The sequence below is a fragment of the Mandrillus leucophaeus genome, unplaced genomic scaffold (genome assembly GCF_000951045.1).
Source record: "Mandrillus leucophaeus isolate KB7577 unplaced genomic scaffold, Mleu.le_1.0 Scaffold37, whole genome shotgun sequence".
NCBI classification, from domain to species: domain Eukaryota; kingdom Metazoa; phylum Chordata; class Mammalia; order Primates; family Cercopithecidae; genus Mandrillus; species Mandrillus leucophaeus.
Window position 1 is genome coordinate 1,630,477 of NW_012103920.1, and position 18,334 is coordinate 1,648,810.

Here is an 18,334-nt window from a genome sequence, read left to right on the forward strand (position 1 = left end):
ACAATGCCAAGTGTTGGCAAAGGTGTGGAGAAACTGGGAATCTTGTGTGTTGCTGGTGGGAAGGTAAACTGGTACAGCCACCGTGGAAAATCATTTGAAAGTGTCTTAAAACATTATACATAAATTTATCATATGACCCAGCACTTTTGTTCCTAGAAACCTACCCAAGAGAAAGAGAAACAAACTCCAAAGACACGCCCAAGAATGTCCATAGCAGCATTCTTCACAGAAACAACTTAAATTCATCAACTGATGAATGGATAAACAAAATGTGGTTTAGCCATTCAACCAAACAGTATTTGGCAATAAAAAGAATTGAATTACCCATATGCTACAAGATGGATGCACCTCATAACCACTACGCTAAGGGAAAGAAACCAGACACAAAAGACATATTGTATGATTTCTCTTATGTGAAATGTCTAGAAAAGGCAATTTTATAGAGACAGAAAGTGGAACATTCATTGCCTGGGGCACGGAACGGGAATGAGACTGCAAACAAGCATGAGGGCATCTTTTAAGATGGTGGAAATGTTCTAAAACTTAATTGTGGTGACAGTTGTACAACTTTAATAAATTTACTAAAATCACTGAATTGTATACTCACAGTGGGTGAATTTTATGGTACGTAGATTCTATTTCAATAGAGCCTTTTTAAAAAAATGCTATCCTAGGGAGGCAGTCATCAGATAAAAGCAATGGTAGTATGGCTCAGTGGCAAAGAGTATAAGCTTCATGAGCAGTCTCCATATCAAATCTAAGCTCTACTTCATCCACCCACCCATCCATCATCCACCCACCCACCTACCGTTCACCCACACATCCATCCATCTGCCCAACCACCCATCCATCCATTCAGCCATCTATCTACCCACCCATCCATCCACTCACCATTCATCCATCCATCCATCTATCCATCCATCCATCCATCCAACCACCCACCCACCCATGCACCCACCCACTAATCCATCCACTCATTCATTCATCCATCTACTTATCCATGCAACCATTCACCTACCCACCCAACGATCCACCCACCCAACTATCCACCCGCCCACCCATCCATCCTTCACCCACCTCACCATCCATTCATCACCCACCTCAACATCCATTCATCACCCATCTACCATCCATACTTCCATCACTCACTCATCCATCTATTCACCATTCCATCCAATCATCCATGAAGATCTACTATGATGTGCCAAGAACTATGTTAAGTACTAAGGATAACCGTGGTGAAGAAAGCAGACAAGCCCCAGTGCTCATGAAACTTAGAGTCTATTACTTGCATCAGTTTCCTTGTCTGCAAATCAGCATAAGAATAACTACTGTCAAAGGCTTGCTGTGACTATTCCATGAGATAATATATACAACACTTAGCTCAGTTCCTGGCTAAACAGCAGCTCTGATTGTTATCACCTACCAAGTTCTGTAAAGGAGTAGTCCGGGGAGGCAGAACTCAGGAGGGCTCCCCACATCCGAGCCCAAGCCCCACCAGCCAGCAACAAGCAGAGACAGCAGGCAGAGCCTCCTGCTTCCCGTCTGGCAGAGTCAGCCACTCCAGCGCTGTCCTCACCCTCTCTGCTTGTCAAGGAAGGGACGTTACCTGGGCAACACTTGCCATCACTGTGGCAACTGTTCTCCCGGCAGAGGCAAGCACATACGCCAGGGCTCTCAGGCCAGGGAAAGCAGAGCCTGTTGCTCCTCCACGGGAGACAAGTCGTCAGCAGGAATGTGCCCCTTGCCAGGAGAGGAGTGACTAAGAATGCACTGGAAGCACGTCGCGCCAGCCAGGGGCTGCTGCTCTGCTGCTCTGCTGCTTGCCGCAGCCTCTGGGGCTCGCGCGCATACACACACAAGCACGCATGCTCCCCACCACCTGTCGTGAAGGGAGGACGCTGCATGGGCGCACCCATGCAACTGCAGAGTGGAGGAGGACCCCACAGGGAAACATGAGCCAGGGAGGAGCCAGCCCGGTTTTGAAAACTTTTTCCAGTGCAGGTCCTAGAGCTGAGCTGCCTAGTTCAGAAGCTACAAGCCCCAGGTGGCTACTCACACTGAACTTCATTAAAATGAAATACAACCACAAATCCAGCACCTCAATAGCATCGTAACATTACTCGATAATACTCGTAACTGGACTCGGTAGCCAGCTGTGTCTAGTGGTGACTGTAATGGCGCAGATAGAGAACGTTTTCATTGTTGCAGAATGCTCTGTCGAGCAGTGCTATCCTAAAGCCTTGGTGTCCCTGTCACCACGCCCCCCGGGGGCCCAGGAGCATGCGTGTTTGCCTCTTCCCATCATTGCTGAGGTCTAGTATGTGTGTGGCACTGCGTTCGGCCAGAGGAAAGGGCCCCTGCCTACCTCCTCCCATGGGAGACACCCCTCTCCAAGCCCCCATCTCACTGGGACCCCACCTTGGAATTTTCTCAAAAGGTCTACCAATGTGCAATGTCCCCAGTTGTGCCTTGCACACCCAGGGAGAATGACTGGCTGGTTATCTTCTCTGGCTTCCCTGATTCAAGACTCGCTATGGCTGCAGATGCTAAGCGTGTAGGAAATAATTTGCTATCTCCAGCAAGCCATGGCTTCCGGGAGGACTGGACACTTGCGAGGTAGCATTTTTGGCCTTCTCGAGTCCTCCAAAATAGCTTCCCTTCAATCCTGTGAGCATCAGAGACTGTCACGTTACCTTCAGATATAATGCAGGCCTCATAAGTGTTACCCCCAAACTGCCCTTCTGGCCGCCAAGTCTTCACCATCACCTAAAACCAGCTCACAACCTCTCAGCTCCCTGCTGGTGCACCCCCCACAGAGACACCCTGGGTCAAACACAGCGCCCTGGCCTTACTCCCCATGTCTGCTAGCCCACACAATCCATGTCACGAAATCAGCCTCGGCGCTTTGGCTACAATTTCCCAGGGAAGGAGGCAGCACTGTCCCAATTATCTGTGCACATTTCCAGTGAAACACATGGGCGCCAGGACCATGATGACTGGAGGGCATCTGTGATCTAATTGTGGAGTATAAAACGACGAGAAGATATTCCACTTCACTAGAAAGTGACACCCCCAAAATCTCATTCTTAAAGAAATACTGTAAATGCGTGTTTTGTTTGTTTTTGTTATAGGTCAGAGCTTTAGGGTCAACGGTGCTTCTGGGATTAGATTGAATACTATTTTTTTTCTCTCCGATTGGGATTCTTTTCTTGCCCCAGGCTTGGTAGGGACAACCCCAGTGCCTCTGGGAATCACACAGGGGCTTCACCAGTCACAGCCCATCACTCTGGCCTGAGAAACCAGGCTCTTTGAGGGACCAGGGGACTGCCATCACTATACACACATACATATAGATTTACTTCATTGAGGAAAAATTCACACACCATAAAATTAACCATTTACTTTATTCATTTATTTATTTACTTTTTGAGATGGAATCTTGCTCTGTCACCCAGGCAGTGGCATGATCTCGGCTCACTGCCACCTCTGTCTCCTGGGTTCAAGTGATTCTCCTGCCTCAGCCTCCGGAGTAGCTGGGACTACAGGCGCCTGCCACCACACCCGGCTAATTTTTGTATTTTTAGTAGAGATGGGGTTTCACACCATGTTGGCCAGGCTGGTCTTGAACTCCTGACCTCAGATGATCCGCCACCTTGGCCTCCTAAAGTGCTGGGATCACAGGCATGAGCCACGGCACCCGGCCACCATTAACCCTTTTACAGTGAACAGTTCAGGGGCATTTAGCACAGTGTTGTGTAACCACCACCACTATTTCCAAACCTTTTCCATCACTTCCAAGGAAACCTTTTTAAGCTGTTACTTCCTATTATACTCTCCCCCATCCCCTGGGCAACCACCAATCCGCTTTCTGTCCCTGGATTCCCCTATTCCGAACATTGCATATATACGGAATCATACACTATGTGTCCTTTTGTGACCACGATGAGGCCTGGGAATCTGCATTAAGCAGCTTCCAGGTGAGACAGATGTCCCTGAGCCCTCTAAGCAGCAAGGTTCTCACCCATATGCCCCACTTCCTCTCCTCTACCAGGTGGACGTGTTACAGAGGAGAGGAGGGGTTCACAGCTTGCGCACGTCACACAGCTGGTGGTGTGGGTGGAACCATGTCTGCCAAAACTGTTGTGGGTTAAAATGTGTCTTCCACTGCATATAAATCATACACGATGTGGCCTTTTGTCCACTTAGCATAACATCCTCAAGGTTCATCCGGCTGTGGCAGCTGTCAGGGCTTCACCCCTTTCCATGACTAACGGTCCGCTGCATGGAGATGCTACAATTTATTTCTCTTCCTTCTTCTCTCTGTCTCTCTCTGTCTCTCTGTCTCTCTCTCTCTCTCTTTCTTTCTTTGTTTCTTGAGATGGAGTCTCGCTCTGTCACCCAGGCTGGAGTGCAGTGGCGCAATCTCAACTCACTGCAAACTGTGCCTCCCAGGCTCAAGCAATTCTCCTGCCTCAGCCTCCCGAGTAGCTGGGACTACAGGCACCTGCCACCACTCCTGGCTAATTTTTACATTTTTAGTAAAGACGGGGTTTCGCCACGTTGGCCAGGCTGGTCTCGAACTCCTGACCTCAGGTGAGCCACCGTGCCCGGCGGATATACTGCAATTTCTTTGTCTGTTAATCCGCTGATGAACTCTTGGGTTGTCTCCACCGTAGGCTATCACGAAGAGTGCTGCTATGCACATATATTGTTGCTTTTTGCCCTGCCCCTGTGCCTCAACTGCACTGAATCAGTTTAAGTTTTGCCACAGGACAGCACAGCGTGTAAGGGGTCTTTTAGGGGACCCCGATTTACCCCACACAATTACTGAACTCTGTTACCTGCTGGTCCAACTAATTTACAGATGAATTAATCAATGCTTACCTTTCAGGACTCATGTTTTCAAGGTGGGTGGAGGGACGCCTACTCTGAGTGGGGCACTGTCTCTAAGGAGGGGCGGGGAGTGGGGGAAATGATACAGAGATAAGACAAACCAGCCCCTGCACACTCCCAGTCTGGCTGAAGGGTGAGGCAGGGCACAGAACATTCTAACAAAACTACTCATTACAGTCATAATGGCTACTACGTATCCAGTGCTGACATTTTCCAAGAACAACCACCATACATACTGGGTTGTGATGAAGGACAAGTGACAAGACAGCGGAAAAGCCATCGCTTCTGGAGGGCACTCCATAGGCCAGGTCCTGTGCTAAGCACTTTGTATAAATACTTTTTAAATCATCCCAGCCACTCAATGAGGTGAGTGGTATAATGTAAGTCCCATTTTACAGATGAGAACATCGAGGCTGAGAGAGGTAAGTCATGCATTTACTAAGAGCCAGGCAGAATTGGGATCCAGGTCTAGCTCTGGATCCTGAGCACCTGACCATCATGCTACTCTGAGAGGCAAATCTGAGCACTTTCTAGGCCTTGATCAATGCTTCTGCTGCCTTTAAACCAGAGAGTTGAGCCTCACCTCCTCAGCTTCCCAGCGGCAGCTGCAGGCTGGTGCAGCTGGGTGCCAAGTGGACACCTGCCTGAAAAGCCGGCTCCTGGGGAGATGGGCAATTTGTTTGCAAGAGGGGAAAACGCCTGGGCACTCAGCCCCAAGTGCCCACCGGTAATGGCCTCCAGTGGTCAATGCTGCTTCCAAGGAAACAAACAGTGGGAACTCAGGCGGGCGTCCTGCTCCACCGTCTCTGCGGCATCGGCTGGTTGCCTAGGTAACCATGTGCCTGGCTGTTGAGGAGATGAGCTGGCCTTGGTATCAGGCTCCCAGCTGAGTACCACATCCTACCTGGCTCTTCAGGCCAGCTGCGCCGTGGGCAAAATCCAATCATCATGTGGATGTGTTTGAGCACATTAAAAAAAAATTGTATGTAGCTGTTTTCCTCGCTGAGCTAGGAGTTCCTTAGGGGCAGGGATGACGTGTCACCTGTTCCTTCGACATGTTAGATGGTGACTGCAGCCACCCAGGGAAGGTGCTCTCGGTGTTTGTTGCAGGTAGAACGGGTAGTGGGGAGAATGAAAATTGGCATTGATGGCTAACATGCGTCAGGTGCTGCTTTAGGCCAGGCCTTGCACCAAATCCTTTCACCTACCCTGCAACTCTCAAACATTCATGTGGACAGGAATTGCCTAGGGGTCTGGTTACCATGCAGATTCCAGCTCAGCAGAGCTGGGCAAGGCCTGGGAATCTGCATTTAAGCAGCTTCCAGGTGAGACAGATGTTTCTGAGCCCTCTAAGAAGCAAGGTTCTCACCTACATGCCTCATTTCACGGTGGACATGCTGCGGAGGAGAGGAGGGGCTCACACCTTGCCCAGGTCACACAGCTGGTGTTGTGGGTTGGACTCTGTCTGCCCAAAACATAGGCCCAAGTCCTAAGCCCAGTATCTGTGACTATGACCTTCTTTGGAAATGGGGTCTTCGCAGATATAATCAAGTTAAGATGAGGTCACACTGGATTAGAGTTGGCCCTAAATCCAATGACTGGCGTCGTTATAAAAAGGCCATGTGGACACACACAAACACACACACACACGCGCTCCAGAGAGACCTCCATGTATGGAGGCAGAGCCTGGATGCCAAGGCGCATCAAGGATTGCTGGACACCATCAGAAGCTGGGCGAGGCCAGGAAAAGACCCTCCCCTAGAGTCTCAGAAGCAACGTGGCCCTGCTGACACCTTGATTTTGGACATCTGGCCCCAGAATTGTATGAGAACAAATTTTTTGTGGCTTTAAGCAACACAATTTATGAAAATTTGTCATAGCAGCTGTTGGAAGCCCAGACAGCTGTAAGGAGCAAGCAAGGACTGACCCCAGGACGCCTGGTCCCAGTCACTCTGCCATCTTACTGCAGTGATTCGAGCTGAGCCATCCGGCCCCTCATTTCACAGACGGCAGCAGAGCCCTCTGCAACTGTGGTTGGGAAGGTGTGAGCTGTGTTTGGAATTGGTTGGGTTTTCCTTCCCTGGGGCATTGTGGGGGCCTGACGTCTTCTGTTCTTGCTGCCATCAGGGGACAGAAATGCTGACTTTTGCCCTAAGGCCTGCCCCCAGCCCATTACCCGATTGCATAAGCCCTGGCCCTGCCCTGTGTCAGAAACAGCACATCTGGGCACCTGCATCATCAGTGAGGTCAGAGGGAGCCACCTGGAGACCCAGGAGGCTACGGGAGGAACTTCCAGGAGAATTCAGGCATGGACGTCAGCATGGGGCTCGCACAGGGTCCCTGGCAAGGAGGAGCTGTCGGGGAGGATTCCGGCCCCGAGCTGTCCTCTCACACAAAGTCGCACATCAGCCGACACCAGCAGCCACCATCAAGCCAGCCAACAGCCCAGGGCTTCCTATGTACTGGGCCCCGTGCTGATGTGTGCCCCAGATGACTCTGTCAGGCAGGGTTCTTGACCCTGGCTACACATTAAAACCACCCGAGGGGCTTAGAATTCCAAGAACGGAGTCCAACCCCAGGCCAGTCCCATCAGACTGGTGTTGGGTGTGGGTGGAACCTACGTATCAGGACTTTTTTGAGCGCCGGTATATTTAAAAGTACATTTGCACACCCATGTTCACAGCAGCGTCATTCACAACAGCCAAAAGGCAGAGGCAACCCAGGTCCACCAATAGATAAAGAGAGACATAAAGTGTGGTCTACCCATTCACTGCAGCATTATTCTGCCTTAAAAAGGAAGGAAATCCTGATGCACGCCACACTCTGAATGAACCCTGGGACATGAGGCTGAGATAAGGCAGCCACCAAAGGCCAAATCTTGTGTGATTCCATGCATATGGGGTCCCTAGAGTAGACAAATTCTTACGAGACAGAAAGCAGAATGGTGGATGCCAGGGGCTGGGGGAGGGGGTAATGGGGACAGAGTTTCCATCTGGGAAGAAGAGAAAGTTCTGGAGTCGGATGGTGGTGATGGCAGCACAGCAATGTGAATGAACCACTGAACTGCCACCTAATCATAGTTCAAATGATGCCTCATGCATATTTCACCTCACTAAACAAGAGAATATTTAAGATCTCCAGGTGATCTGAATGTGGCACAGCTAGGGGTCAACAGGTGGGACCCCCATGCTACAGACTCGAGGACCACAACACACAGAGGAAAAGGTAACCCACTCCAGGTCACAGCCGGCCCTGCAGGAACCAGGACTCTGGCTCAGGGTCACCCCCTGATCCTGAGCTCTGGTCCTTGAAGGGACTGAGCCGCACACACAGGAACAATCCTGGACTTGCCCTTGGCATTCTGGAAAGGCTCTCTGGTCTGCACGTGGCCCTCACCCCAGCGGGGGCTGTTCCTCCAGGAAACCTGAGCGCAGTGGAAAAACAGCCTGCAAGGGTGGGCCAGTGTGGGGTGGGCCTGGCGAAGTGCATTTCCTCATGGACTAGAACAGACGCCCCTCGTTCAGAATTCTAAAACTCAGCACAGCCAGACCGCCCCTCCCATCCTCCTGGGTTCCCTGCTCTGAGGCTGACCCGAGGCTGTGCAGACAGGAGGCACCTCCCTCATTCCCACAGGAGGCTGAACCAGGGCAGGAACACCCAGTTCAGCGGGTTTAAAGTTAAGATTCTGAACAGGCTATAGAAAGAGGGAAAGAGGGGAAAACATTCTCCGGTGCAGGCAGAAGCCACGGGTGTCTTCTCCAAGGAGAAGGGAGACGGGGGAGAGGAGGACAAGGGGAGGGATGAGAGGTGACAGAAGGGACAATAAGGAGAGTCACCTCGGGCATGTTATGCTCTGGCTGTGATGAGGACAGGCCAGTTTCTCAGGGTTCCTTAATCAAATCCCAGGCACAGTCCCCTCGGAGAGTCCCGTGCAGGCAGGGGTGGGCCGAGAGCTGTGGGATTTTCTCCTGCCCGTGCATGTGTCAAGATGCTCTGGGCGGAGGGCTGTGCCCGGAGACACGTTCCCTAAGAGAGGGAAACTCCTGTCTGGGTCATGAGGTGACAGGTGGCCCCAAAGAAGTTATGTTCACAAGAAACCCCTGCCATCTGTGAATGCAACATCCCAAGTTTGGGATCTTGAGATGGGGAGATCACGTTGGATTATCTGGTGGGTCCTGAATTCAGTGACAAGTGTCCCCAGAAAGGATATAAAGGACAGACAGAGGAGGCACAGGCCATGAGACCACACAGGCAGACACTGGAGTGAGGCGGCCACAGCCAAGTCAAGTGCTCGGGTCTGAATGTTTGTATCTTCAAAAAATTCATTGTTGAAACCTAATCCCCAGTGTGGGGGTGTTAGGACATGGGGCCACAGGGAGGTGATTAGGTCATGAGGGTGCAGCCCTCACGAATGGGATCAGTGCCCTTAGAAAACAGGCCCGAGGGAGCTCCCTCGCCCCTTCCCATGTGAGACACAGCGAGAAGGCACCCTCTGTGACGCAGGAAGCGAGCCCTCACCAATCTACCTTGATGGTGGACTTCCCGTCTTCCAGATCCGTGAGAAACGAATTTCTGTTGCTTATAAGCCACCCAGTTTAGAGGGTATTTTGTTATAGCAGCCTGAACAGGCCTAGACACCAAGGAATCCCTGGAGCCACCAAAAGCTACAAGAGGTAAGACTTGGAAGGAACCCCCGGAGGGTGCATGGCCTTGTAGAACTGGAGAGAGAAGTGTGTGCTGTTTCATGGGAGCCCTGGGACACTGACCCCACCGGAAACATCATGGCAGGGAAATTTCAGGCTTCCTTGTCCACTCTAGCCTTTGCCTCCACAGTGGCCCAGCCCCAGCTGCTACCAAATGCCATCACCAGTGCCGCGGGGAGGGGCTGCACAGTCTCCCGCTCTGATCGCAGCTCTGCAGGGACACTGGCAGGTCCCAGCCCCATGCTCAGCATGCCAGCACTTACTCCCTCACCAGTCTCTGCTCACTCTGCGACCTATGGGCCAGCTGCCTCCCCAACCAGCCTGCACACTCCTGGGAGCTCAGAGGCTCAAGCAAGCCGTGTTTTTGCTCGCAGACGTGTGCATCGTCACAAACGGAGAGTCAGGCAGATCTACATTTGAATTTCTTTTCTGCTCCTTATGAGCTGTGCGGCCTTAGGCAAACTACATCACCTCTCTGAACCTTAGTTTCCTCATCTGTAAAATGGGGATAATAGTAGCATTTGCGTCCTGGAGCTGTTGGAAGAACTAAATGTCACATTTCAGGCTTGATAAACGACACCTATTGAGTTCAGTAGGATAATGACTAAAGACAGTTAATGTCTTTAAAAAAATAAAGGTGACTAGCTGGGCGCAGTGGCTCACAACTGTAATCCCAGCACTTTGGGTGGCCGAGGCAGGCAGATCACCTGAGGTCAGCAGTTTGAGACCAGCCTGGCCAACATGATGAAACCCTGTCTCTACTAAAAATGCAAAAAAAATTAGCTGGGCATGGTGGCACGCACCTGTAATCGCAGCTACCTGGGAGGCTGAGGCAGAAGAATTGCTTGAACCCAGGAGGCAGAGGTTGCAGTGGGCCAAGATTGCGCCACTGCACTCCAGCCTGGGCAACAAGAGCGAAACTCCGTCTCAAAAAAAAAAAAAAATGGGTGACCAGAAACCCCCTCAATATCCATCAAAAGAGAAGTGCTTACACTGTGGTCCCCACACTGCAACAACACATAGCAGTTAAAAAGAAGGAAGAAGGGTTACAAGATCTGCCATGGATTCCATTTGCACGACACGCTGTTAAGAACAGAAGCAAATACATACATAAATCTATGCTGACGTGCACATATATATGATCTAATTCACGGGGCTTCAGGGGGATAGGGGGTGGGGACCAAGTCCGGCTGGTGACAGCTGTCTTCTTTGGAGAAGGAAGTGGCTTGGGGGAGGACCAATGGGTAGGGCTCAGCTTTATCTGCAATGTTTCAAATTATTGCAGGAAGCCATTCATGTGTTGTACATTCAATTAAAGAGAAATAAAGGAAAAAACTCTCCAAAGATTTCAGAAATTGGGATCATGGTAGTGGAATTATATGCTTCCCCAGAATTCTTAAATTGGTCAGAATCCCATATTCTTTTTTTTTTTTTTTTGAGACAAAGTTTCACTCTGTCACCCAGGCTGGAATGCAGTGGCACAATCTCGCCTCACTGCAACCTCCGTCCCCTGGGTTCAAGTGATTCTCATGCCTCAGCCTCCCTAGTAGCTGGGATTATAGGCGCCTGCCACGACGCCCAACTAATTTGTATTATTAGTAGAGATGGGGCTTCACCACATTGACTAGCCTGGTCTTGAACTCCTGACCTCAGGTGAGCCGCCTGCCTCAGCCTCCCAAAGTGCTGGGATTACAGGCATGAGCCACCATGCCCGGCCAGAATCCGATATTCTTAAAGAGAACTGGAAGGGATCTGAGATCTTACTACTTTTGACTTTTCAGTGGTCTAGTAGATGGATAATCTGATTTTTGAAATGCATGTTCTTTGAATTCAGAATCATACAGAGGACAAGAACTAAAGCATGGAGAGCTCACGGCCCGCACACTTGTATCATGGTGCATGCGTGGGTGCACGCACAGACACCCACAACCCAGTTCAACACACATACACACACACACACACACCCAGCCCAATGTAAAACTGCACGTAAGTTTCAGCTGCATCATACATGCTGGCTTTCTTATTTTTAACCTCACCTCTGCCCTCCCTCCTGCCAGCCCCTGAATCCATGCTAACTCCATGCTCACCATGTGAGCTCCAAAAAAGTGAGACCATGTTATATATCGGGGTCCAGAAGCCATTTTCCTAAAAGCCAGATAATAATAGTCTAGGCTCTGCGGGTCATGCCATCTCTGTTGCCGCCAGCGTAATGCCACAGCAGGAATGGGCAGAGCTGTGTCCCCCTCCCCCAAAATGGGCAGAGCTGTCCCCGCCACCTCGAAAACCTCTTATTTATAAAAACAGGCGCTGGGCCAGACCATTTGTAGACCCTTGACGTCTATCATTTCATCTCTTTCTCCATGGTCACGTTTAATCAAATACAAATATATATTATATATTTGTCTGGCAACAGACTTTCAACGGCAAAAACTGCAATTACTTTTGCACCAACCCAATACAGACAGGTTTTGCGGGGTCCTCATTTCATTTTACACAAATGGCATTGCACAATGCTTATGTCTGCATCTGGCTTTCCCCTCCTCACACCTGGTGGGTGTTACTCCAGATCAATTTGTATCAATTTGCCCAGTCTGTGTGCTTTTCCCCACTTCAAGGGTCACTAAGCAGAGGTAGGATATACCTTTCAAAAAGTAAAATGAAGCCAACCAAATCCTTCCCCCTGACTCTGCTCTGTGTGCCGATCCTTCTCAGGGTCCTTCTGACACAGCCACCAGCTTGGCCTCCTGAACCTCAGTAACTGGCCCTCCCCTCTTGACCAAGGCCACCCAGAGGGAAAGAGGAATTTGCACCCAACATTAAAGACTACAGGGTGGGGGTGGGGAACACCTCTTATGAATCATTAATATAAGGTGGCATTTTCAGGGCATTGCAGAAAACAACCCTGATTAATTGCAACCCACCAAATAAATAAAAATTGCAAATACTGTACCAGAGCCTGCTCTTCCTCTGTGGTGTGAGGCGGGCAGCCCCAGGCGAGTTTCCTAACCCTTTTGAAATACAGTGAGGGACACCACAGGCTCTGTTTCCTTTGGGCCTGATAAAGGGAACTCTCTCTATCCCAAATAAGGATTTCCCTTGCCAGGCCTCAAGACGGTAGCATCTCCACAGGGGCCTCTGTTGTTTATTTTACTAAGAACTTTATCTAGTGCTTGCAGCACTTCAAAGGACATCTGATCTGTTCATGGCTTTGTTTGGAAGCCTCCATCCTTCCCGGCTGCCTCCTCTGGGTGGGAGTCACCGGCGCCTACTACAAAGGGCCTTAATTTATGAGAATCCTGGAGAAGGATCCTGTTCTTTCATAAATTAATGTTCAGTAAGTCTCTAATGTGAGTTTCAAGCCAGGTAATGCTGTCATGCTTGAATACAGGAGAAGGCGCACTTCTGCCTTCCCTGGGGAGGCGGCTCCTCAGACACTCATGCAGAGGACTCCACTCACCCACAGAAGCCCAACGTCCTAGGAGTGTGAGTTCGATGGCGTTCGCCACAGTGAATTCTAAGTGTCCTGCACAAACGGAGGGGATTCTGGCAGAGTAACCCAAAAGCTATGGACACGTTTAGTCATCCATGCTTGATCTCAGGCTGTGAGAAACCCAGTAAGAAGGTGAAATGGTTACAGAAGGAGGCTTCAGACTCTGGGTCTGAATTCCGGCTTGGATGCACGAGAAGGTTAAACTGAGAGTCAGACTCGTGTTCATACAATGGAGATATAAAACCCAGGGACACTGTGCAGCCTAAAGAAAATAATGAAGATAAAGCAGATGGAAAACAGTAGGCACTCAATAGAGGTTTATTGTTCTTTCCCCTCTCTTCACACGACTGCAGTGGTTCTCAAACGCTGGAGTGCCTCACAGTCCCGCGGAGGATGTGTTAAAATAGTTTGCTGCTCTCATCCTGCCACCTCAGAGTTTGTGAAACTGAAGACTGGCATTTCTAGAGAGTTCCCAGGTGATGCAGATACTGCCGGTCTTGGGACTTCACTCTGAAAACCACTGAGCTACTGGTTCAAAATCCCCAGGTCTGCAGTGGCCAGGACGCCTGGGATGATAAGGACCCTCTGGGATGGAAGACTGGTCGCAGACTTAAAAGTCTCAAAAGTCAACAGACATGATGAATGGTCTGCCTGAGTCTGTTTCTGCGCCCAGCCGGTGTCAGGCTGGCCCCTGATGTCTGGGGTGTGCTTTCTAAGGTCCCCGTACTCCTGGACAGAGGTCAGGTTCAGCCCAGTCTTCCAAATGGAATGGGCCAAGCCTGTGCCGGCTCCTGCTGGACACAAACCCCCTGGCCTTCTGCCGCCACGTGCCAGCAGGCTCCATTAGGAGTGACCTCAGTTTCTCCGAAAGGGGGTCTCTGTGCCTCTCAAGGGTTTCTGCAAAACAGTCTGTTGGTTCTGAGAGTGCAGCAGGGTACTCCGGGGAGCAGAATGTGGGCAACAGCCCCCAGGGTCCTAGTTGTTCTGGCATCATCTCGCGGTCAATTAGCCTCTCTCCCAAACACCTTCCCTTCCAGACTTAGCTGGCTGTCCCGCTGGGTATTTTCTGATCATCCCTCAGTGAAGCAAGGGCCTAATTCCTCTGTGGGGACAAGCACTGCTCTTTTTTGAGTCTCTGTTTGGCCTCGTCTCTGAGCCAACAGGCCAGCAGGTGGGAGCCCTGGAGGCCAACAAAAGGACGGCAGGCCACCTGCCTCTTCCAGGGTGGACACCGTGTCCCACAAGTACAGATTAGCAACCCAGCCCAGGGGCCTCCACTGCCCACCACTGGCGGCGAAAGAGACCCACTGCAGACGCCCGTGGAACAAAAGATCTTGCTCATCAAGACGCTACCTCCCGTTTACGTTTTAAAAACTTGTCTTTAAAGGGCGAGAAAAAGAAAAACATAAAATTCTGCCTTAAAGGGCAAAAAACAAGTTCACCCACAAACCGTTTACATGAAAAACTTCCTTGTATGGCTCGATGACTCATCAGCCTCATCAAAGCCTGCGCTGGATGACACACGAACGCTCAGGTCCCCCCTTCCTTGCCCAGAAGAAACGATGACAACCCACAAACGCCACTTCTTCCTTGGCAGTTTGGGAAGCTGCTGTAATGCGTCATTTCTGAGGCTCAGGAAAGACCTTTACACAGAAGGTGGGGGCGGGGGGGTCTTGAATGTCCCAAAGCCCAAGGCTGGCCCTTATGTAGAGCGGAGGAAGCCCTGGCCAGGGACAGGAGAGTGCAAGGCAAGGCTGGGTGACCCAGGCACATGGTGCAAACTCCGCACCTCCACTTCCCAGCTCTGCAGCCGGGGGCAGCTCACTCCACCCTGGTCCCTGGGGTGGGCTTCCGGGCTTCCGAGTTGGGGGGCAGCGAAGCCTGGGCAGCAAACCACCTTGTACTGCCTCTGGCCTGTGGATAGTAGATGCTCAATAAACCTCTCCTTCCCGTCAGAAACTCAGTCTCCCTTTGTGGATGACAGCATTTTCCTAAAGGATCTAAAGTTCCATCCACCTTAAACTCTGCCTGAAGGGAAGACTATGAAACTGGAAAAGAAAATGGCATGGATTTGTGTGCTACTGCAGGACGCTGCTGCAACATATATTAAGGAGTATGGAAAGGAACAGCGTGGATGATAAAATCTGTGTGGTGTTTACAAAGGAATATTCATAAGCACTTTCTGAGAAGCCCCGTGCAGCCGCTAACAGTGACTGCCTAGGGGAAAATGGACTTGAACGAGTGGAGGCCAACTTTTCATTTTATACCTTTCTATACTTTTCAGGACTACCACCTATGCATGTGCATTTTATTTTTCTTAAATGTTCGCAGAGGATGTCTGGCAGGACAAGGAGCTGGCTGGAAAGGGGCGCGAGGAGATTTCCTGGGTGATGGAGATACAGGTGGTGGTTACTCAGGTGAATACAACAGTAGAACTCCCTCACACTCAACAGTCAGGGCATTACATTTTGTTACATGTAGACAACAGCTTGATTTTTTAAAATGTAAAAGAGGTTAAGAGAGATTTACGGATAGTGGGAATTTTCTTAGTTCTCTTTGTCCTTTTTGGTATTCTAAAAAACTTAATAAATGCCAGTTTTTAAATGCCCTATGTCTTAGGGCTCTTGCACACTGCCGGTGCAAGTATACACTAGTGCAACCACTTTGCAAAACTGCAGGGCAGCGTCAATGAATGACAATTCAGTCCCCAAGCATATACTCAACAGGACCATGGACACGCGCTCACCAAAAGATGTGCACTGCAGCGTTTACAATGGCCTATTGGTAACAGCCCCAAGCTGGAAAGACCTATCCATAGAATGAACAAGTTAACAGAGTCTAAGCATACAACAGAACACCACCCAGCAAAGTGAATGGACAAATTGTTGCTACACACAACACAGATAAATCACAGGAAGCCAGTCTCAAAAGAGTTCAGAGTGTCTGAGTCCATTTAGATAAAGCTCAAGTATATGCAAAGCTCATCTACGCTGCTAGAAGTCAGGATAGCTGTGGCTGCCCATGGTGGGGAGGAGGGGCCGAGGTGAATGGCAACTCTTTTTGATTTGTACACTTTTCTAGATGTATTTTATCCTCCAATGAGAAGTTTATTTCAAAAACGACCTGTGTCTTTCAAAAACGACCTGTGTCTCTTCCAAAGACAACAGCTCCAGCTGGGCAAAGTGGCAGCTCTGTGGGCTCCAACGGAAGAGGACAAAAGACCCATCCTCCTGTCCCCTGGGTTCAATTCCCAGCCCTGCCTGTCTCTAGCTGTGTGATCCTGGACAGGCCTCTCTGCTTACTCAGCTCCTCCTTCAAGACAGGCCTAACCAAATTTTGAGAAGATTTCACAAGATAATACATAGAAAAGCTCCCAGCAGAGCTCCTGACCCTAGTAGGTGCCTAATAATTGTTTTTCTCTCCCTCTACTGTAATGAAAGCCCTCAAGAGCATGGGCTCTCCTTCCCAAGGCTCTTGGCCCTCTGCCACTTGTTAGTTTCAATCCCTGAAGCAGCCCTGGTTACTAGTTATGGGGTCCCTGATGACCCACTGTGGGGCTTGGGCTGTGGCTGGGAGATGCTGGTGACTGTGGCCCTCGCAGGGGACCGGCAGCCTGGCCCCAAAAGGTTTCCCCATTTGGATTGAACATGTGCACAAAGAGGCTGCTGGGCTGGACTCGCTTCCCCTCTGTAGGGGCCTTGAAGGCCTTTGCTTGCTCACCAGCTGCACCTCCCGCTGAGGGCCCCTCCTGCAGTCTTGGAGTGGGCTGGGCCCCCTGCCTCTGGGGAATGCCCCTCCTTTCACAGTTCCCCACTGAATCCCTTTGATCCCCTCTTAAGAGGTCACAAAGCCCTCTTTGACTGAGTGCCAGAAATTAATCTGGATAGAATTCCTGCCTTTTCAACCTGGACAAAGCAGGCAGGTGGTTGGGCCTGTAAGAGGACTGAGGCCGACTCCCGCCCATCCTTGCCCCCTCCCCGGTTCTGCTTCCTTCTCGGAGGGTAGGACCCTCCAAGAACGGACCCACGGTGCCTGCCTGGAAGCTCCACAGAAGCTTCCATGAGAAAGTCCCACGGAGGCACAGTCAGAGCCAATGGCACTGACCCGGCCTCCAGCAGCACTCGCCCCACAGGCCTGGGCGGTCACTCACGTAGGATGGAGGACACTTTCACTGCCTCTGTCAGCTGGGTGGCCTGGCAGGGACTATGCTGAGAAGAGCTCTGCCTCAGGGCAAAGCATGTGGTGGCTGATGGGTGATGCCCGCCCTGGGCTCACGAGTTGGTGGCCTGTGTGCCACACATGTGCCTCCGTCTCCTGCAGCCCTGTCTCCTAGCACCCTCCGGCACCAAGAGCCTGTTTCCCTCTGTGTCCTTGTTCATTAGAGAAGAAGAATGAATGTTCTGAGTGGGTACCACATGGCGGTGCTATTCTAAATACTGAACAGCTATGAACCCATTTACTCCCCATAAGAACCCAGTGAGCTTGGTTTCATTTGACTCAAGAGGCCCAGAGATGAAAGTAACTAGTCCAGCGTCACACAGCCAGTAGGAGGTGGATCAGGGTTGGAACCTGGGCAGTCTGGCCCTGAAGCACTGTAGAAAGTATTATTTTGGGAGCAAAGAGGTAATAGGTGGTGAAAGCCACCCAAAAATACCCTTCTCTCTGGCCCAGTAGCCACTTCTAGAAATCTGCCCTACACAAGTAATTCAAATAAAGTGAAAGTTGAGATACGCGACGGTCACGGCTGCATTATCTATAATTGAGGAAAGCTGGGAACGACCCAAATGGCGACCACAGAGGAGCCCTTTGGTAAATGGCACCAGCCTCTTCGTGGACGATTATGCAGCCATTAGGAAGCCTCCCCTGGGAGCTGTGGCACGGCACTGGGATGTCTGAGCTGCCATGACTTGGCGAGGCTCACAGGACTGTCCGTGTGCCTGGCCACAGCTGCCAAAATGGCCGCGTGAAGATGGATGCAGCCTCGGAGGAGAACTGCAAGGTCAGAACTGGCAGGAGCTGGGGGCACTGACCTTGATGTGATTGTAAAAACGGTAGAAAAGGACACAGAGAGGGAGGAAGGTGACCAAGACAGGGTTAGATGGGCAATACGGAGGTGGAGTGGGGTTCAAGGGCAACGTCTTCCCTCAAGACCAAGGGATGAGCTGGGCTAGAGGGGATAGGCCCAGCCAGGAGCCACCTACGTGAGGGATGGTGTGGAGCAAGGGAGTCAGGTGCAAGGTCAGAT

General features: G+C 50.7%; 1 protein-coding gene across 2 annotated transcripts in view; it reads right to left on the reverse strand.

The window, feature by feature from the left end:
- The window catches only part of CMIP (c-Maf inducing protein), a 102,874-nt gene that overhangs the window by 63,117 nt on the left and 21,423 nt on the right, over positions 1–18,334 (reverse strand). Inside the window, exon 1 of one of the 2 annotated variants that reach the window (XM_011990068.1) lies at positions 1,610–1,856. The exons of the other annotated variant lie outside the window; for it this stretch is intronic. Coding sequence (XP_011845458.1) covers positions 1,610–1,627 — 18 coding nt within the window. The 5' untranslated portion in view covers positions 1,628–1,856. Of the gene's footprint in view, positions 1–1,609; positions 1,857–18,334 lie in introns of those variants that run through there. 2 annotated transcript variants of the gene reach the window in all.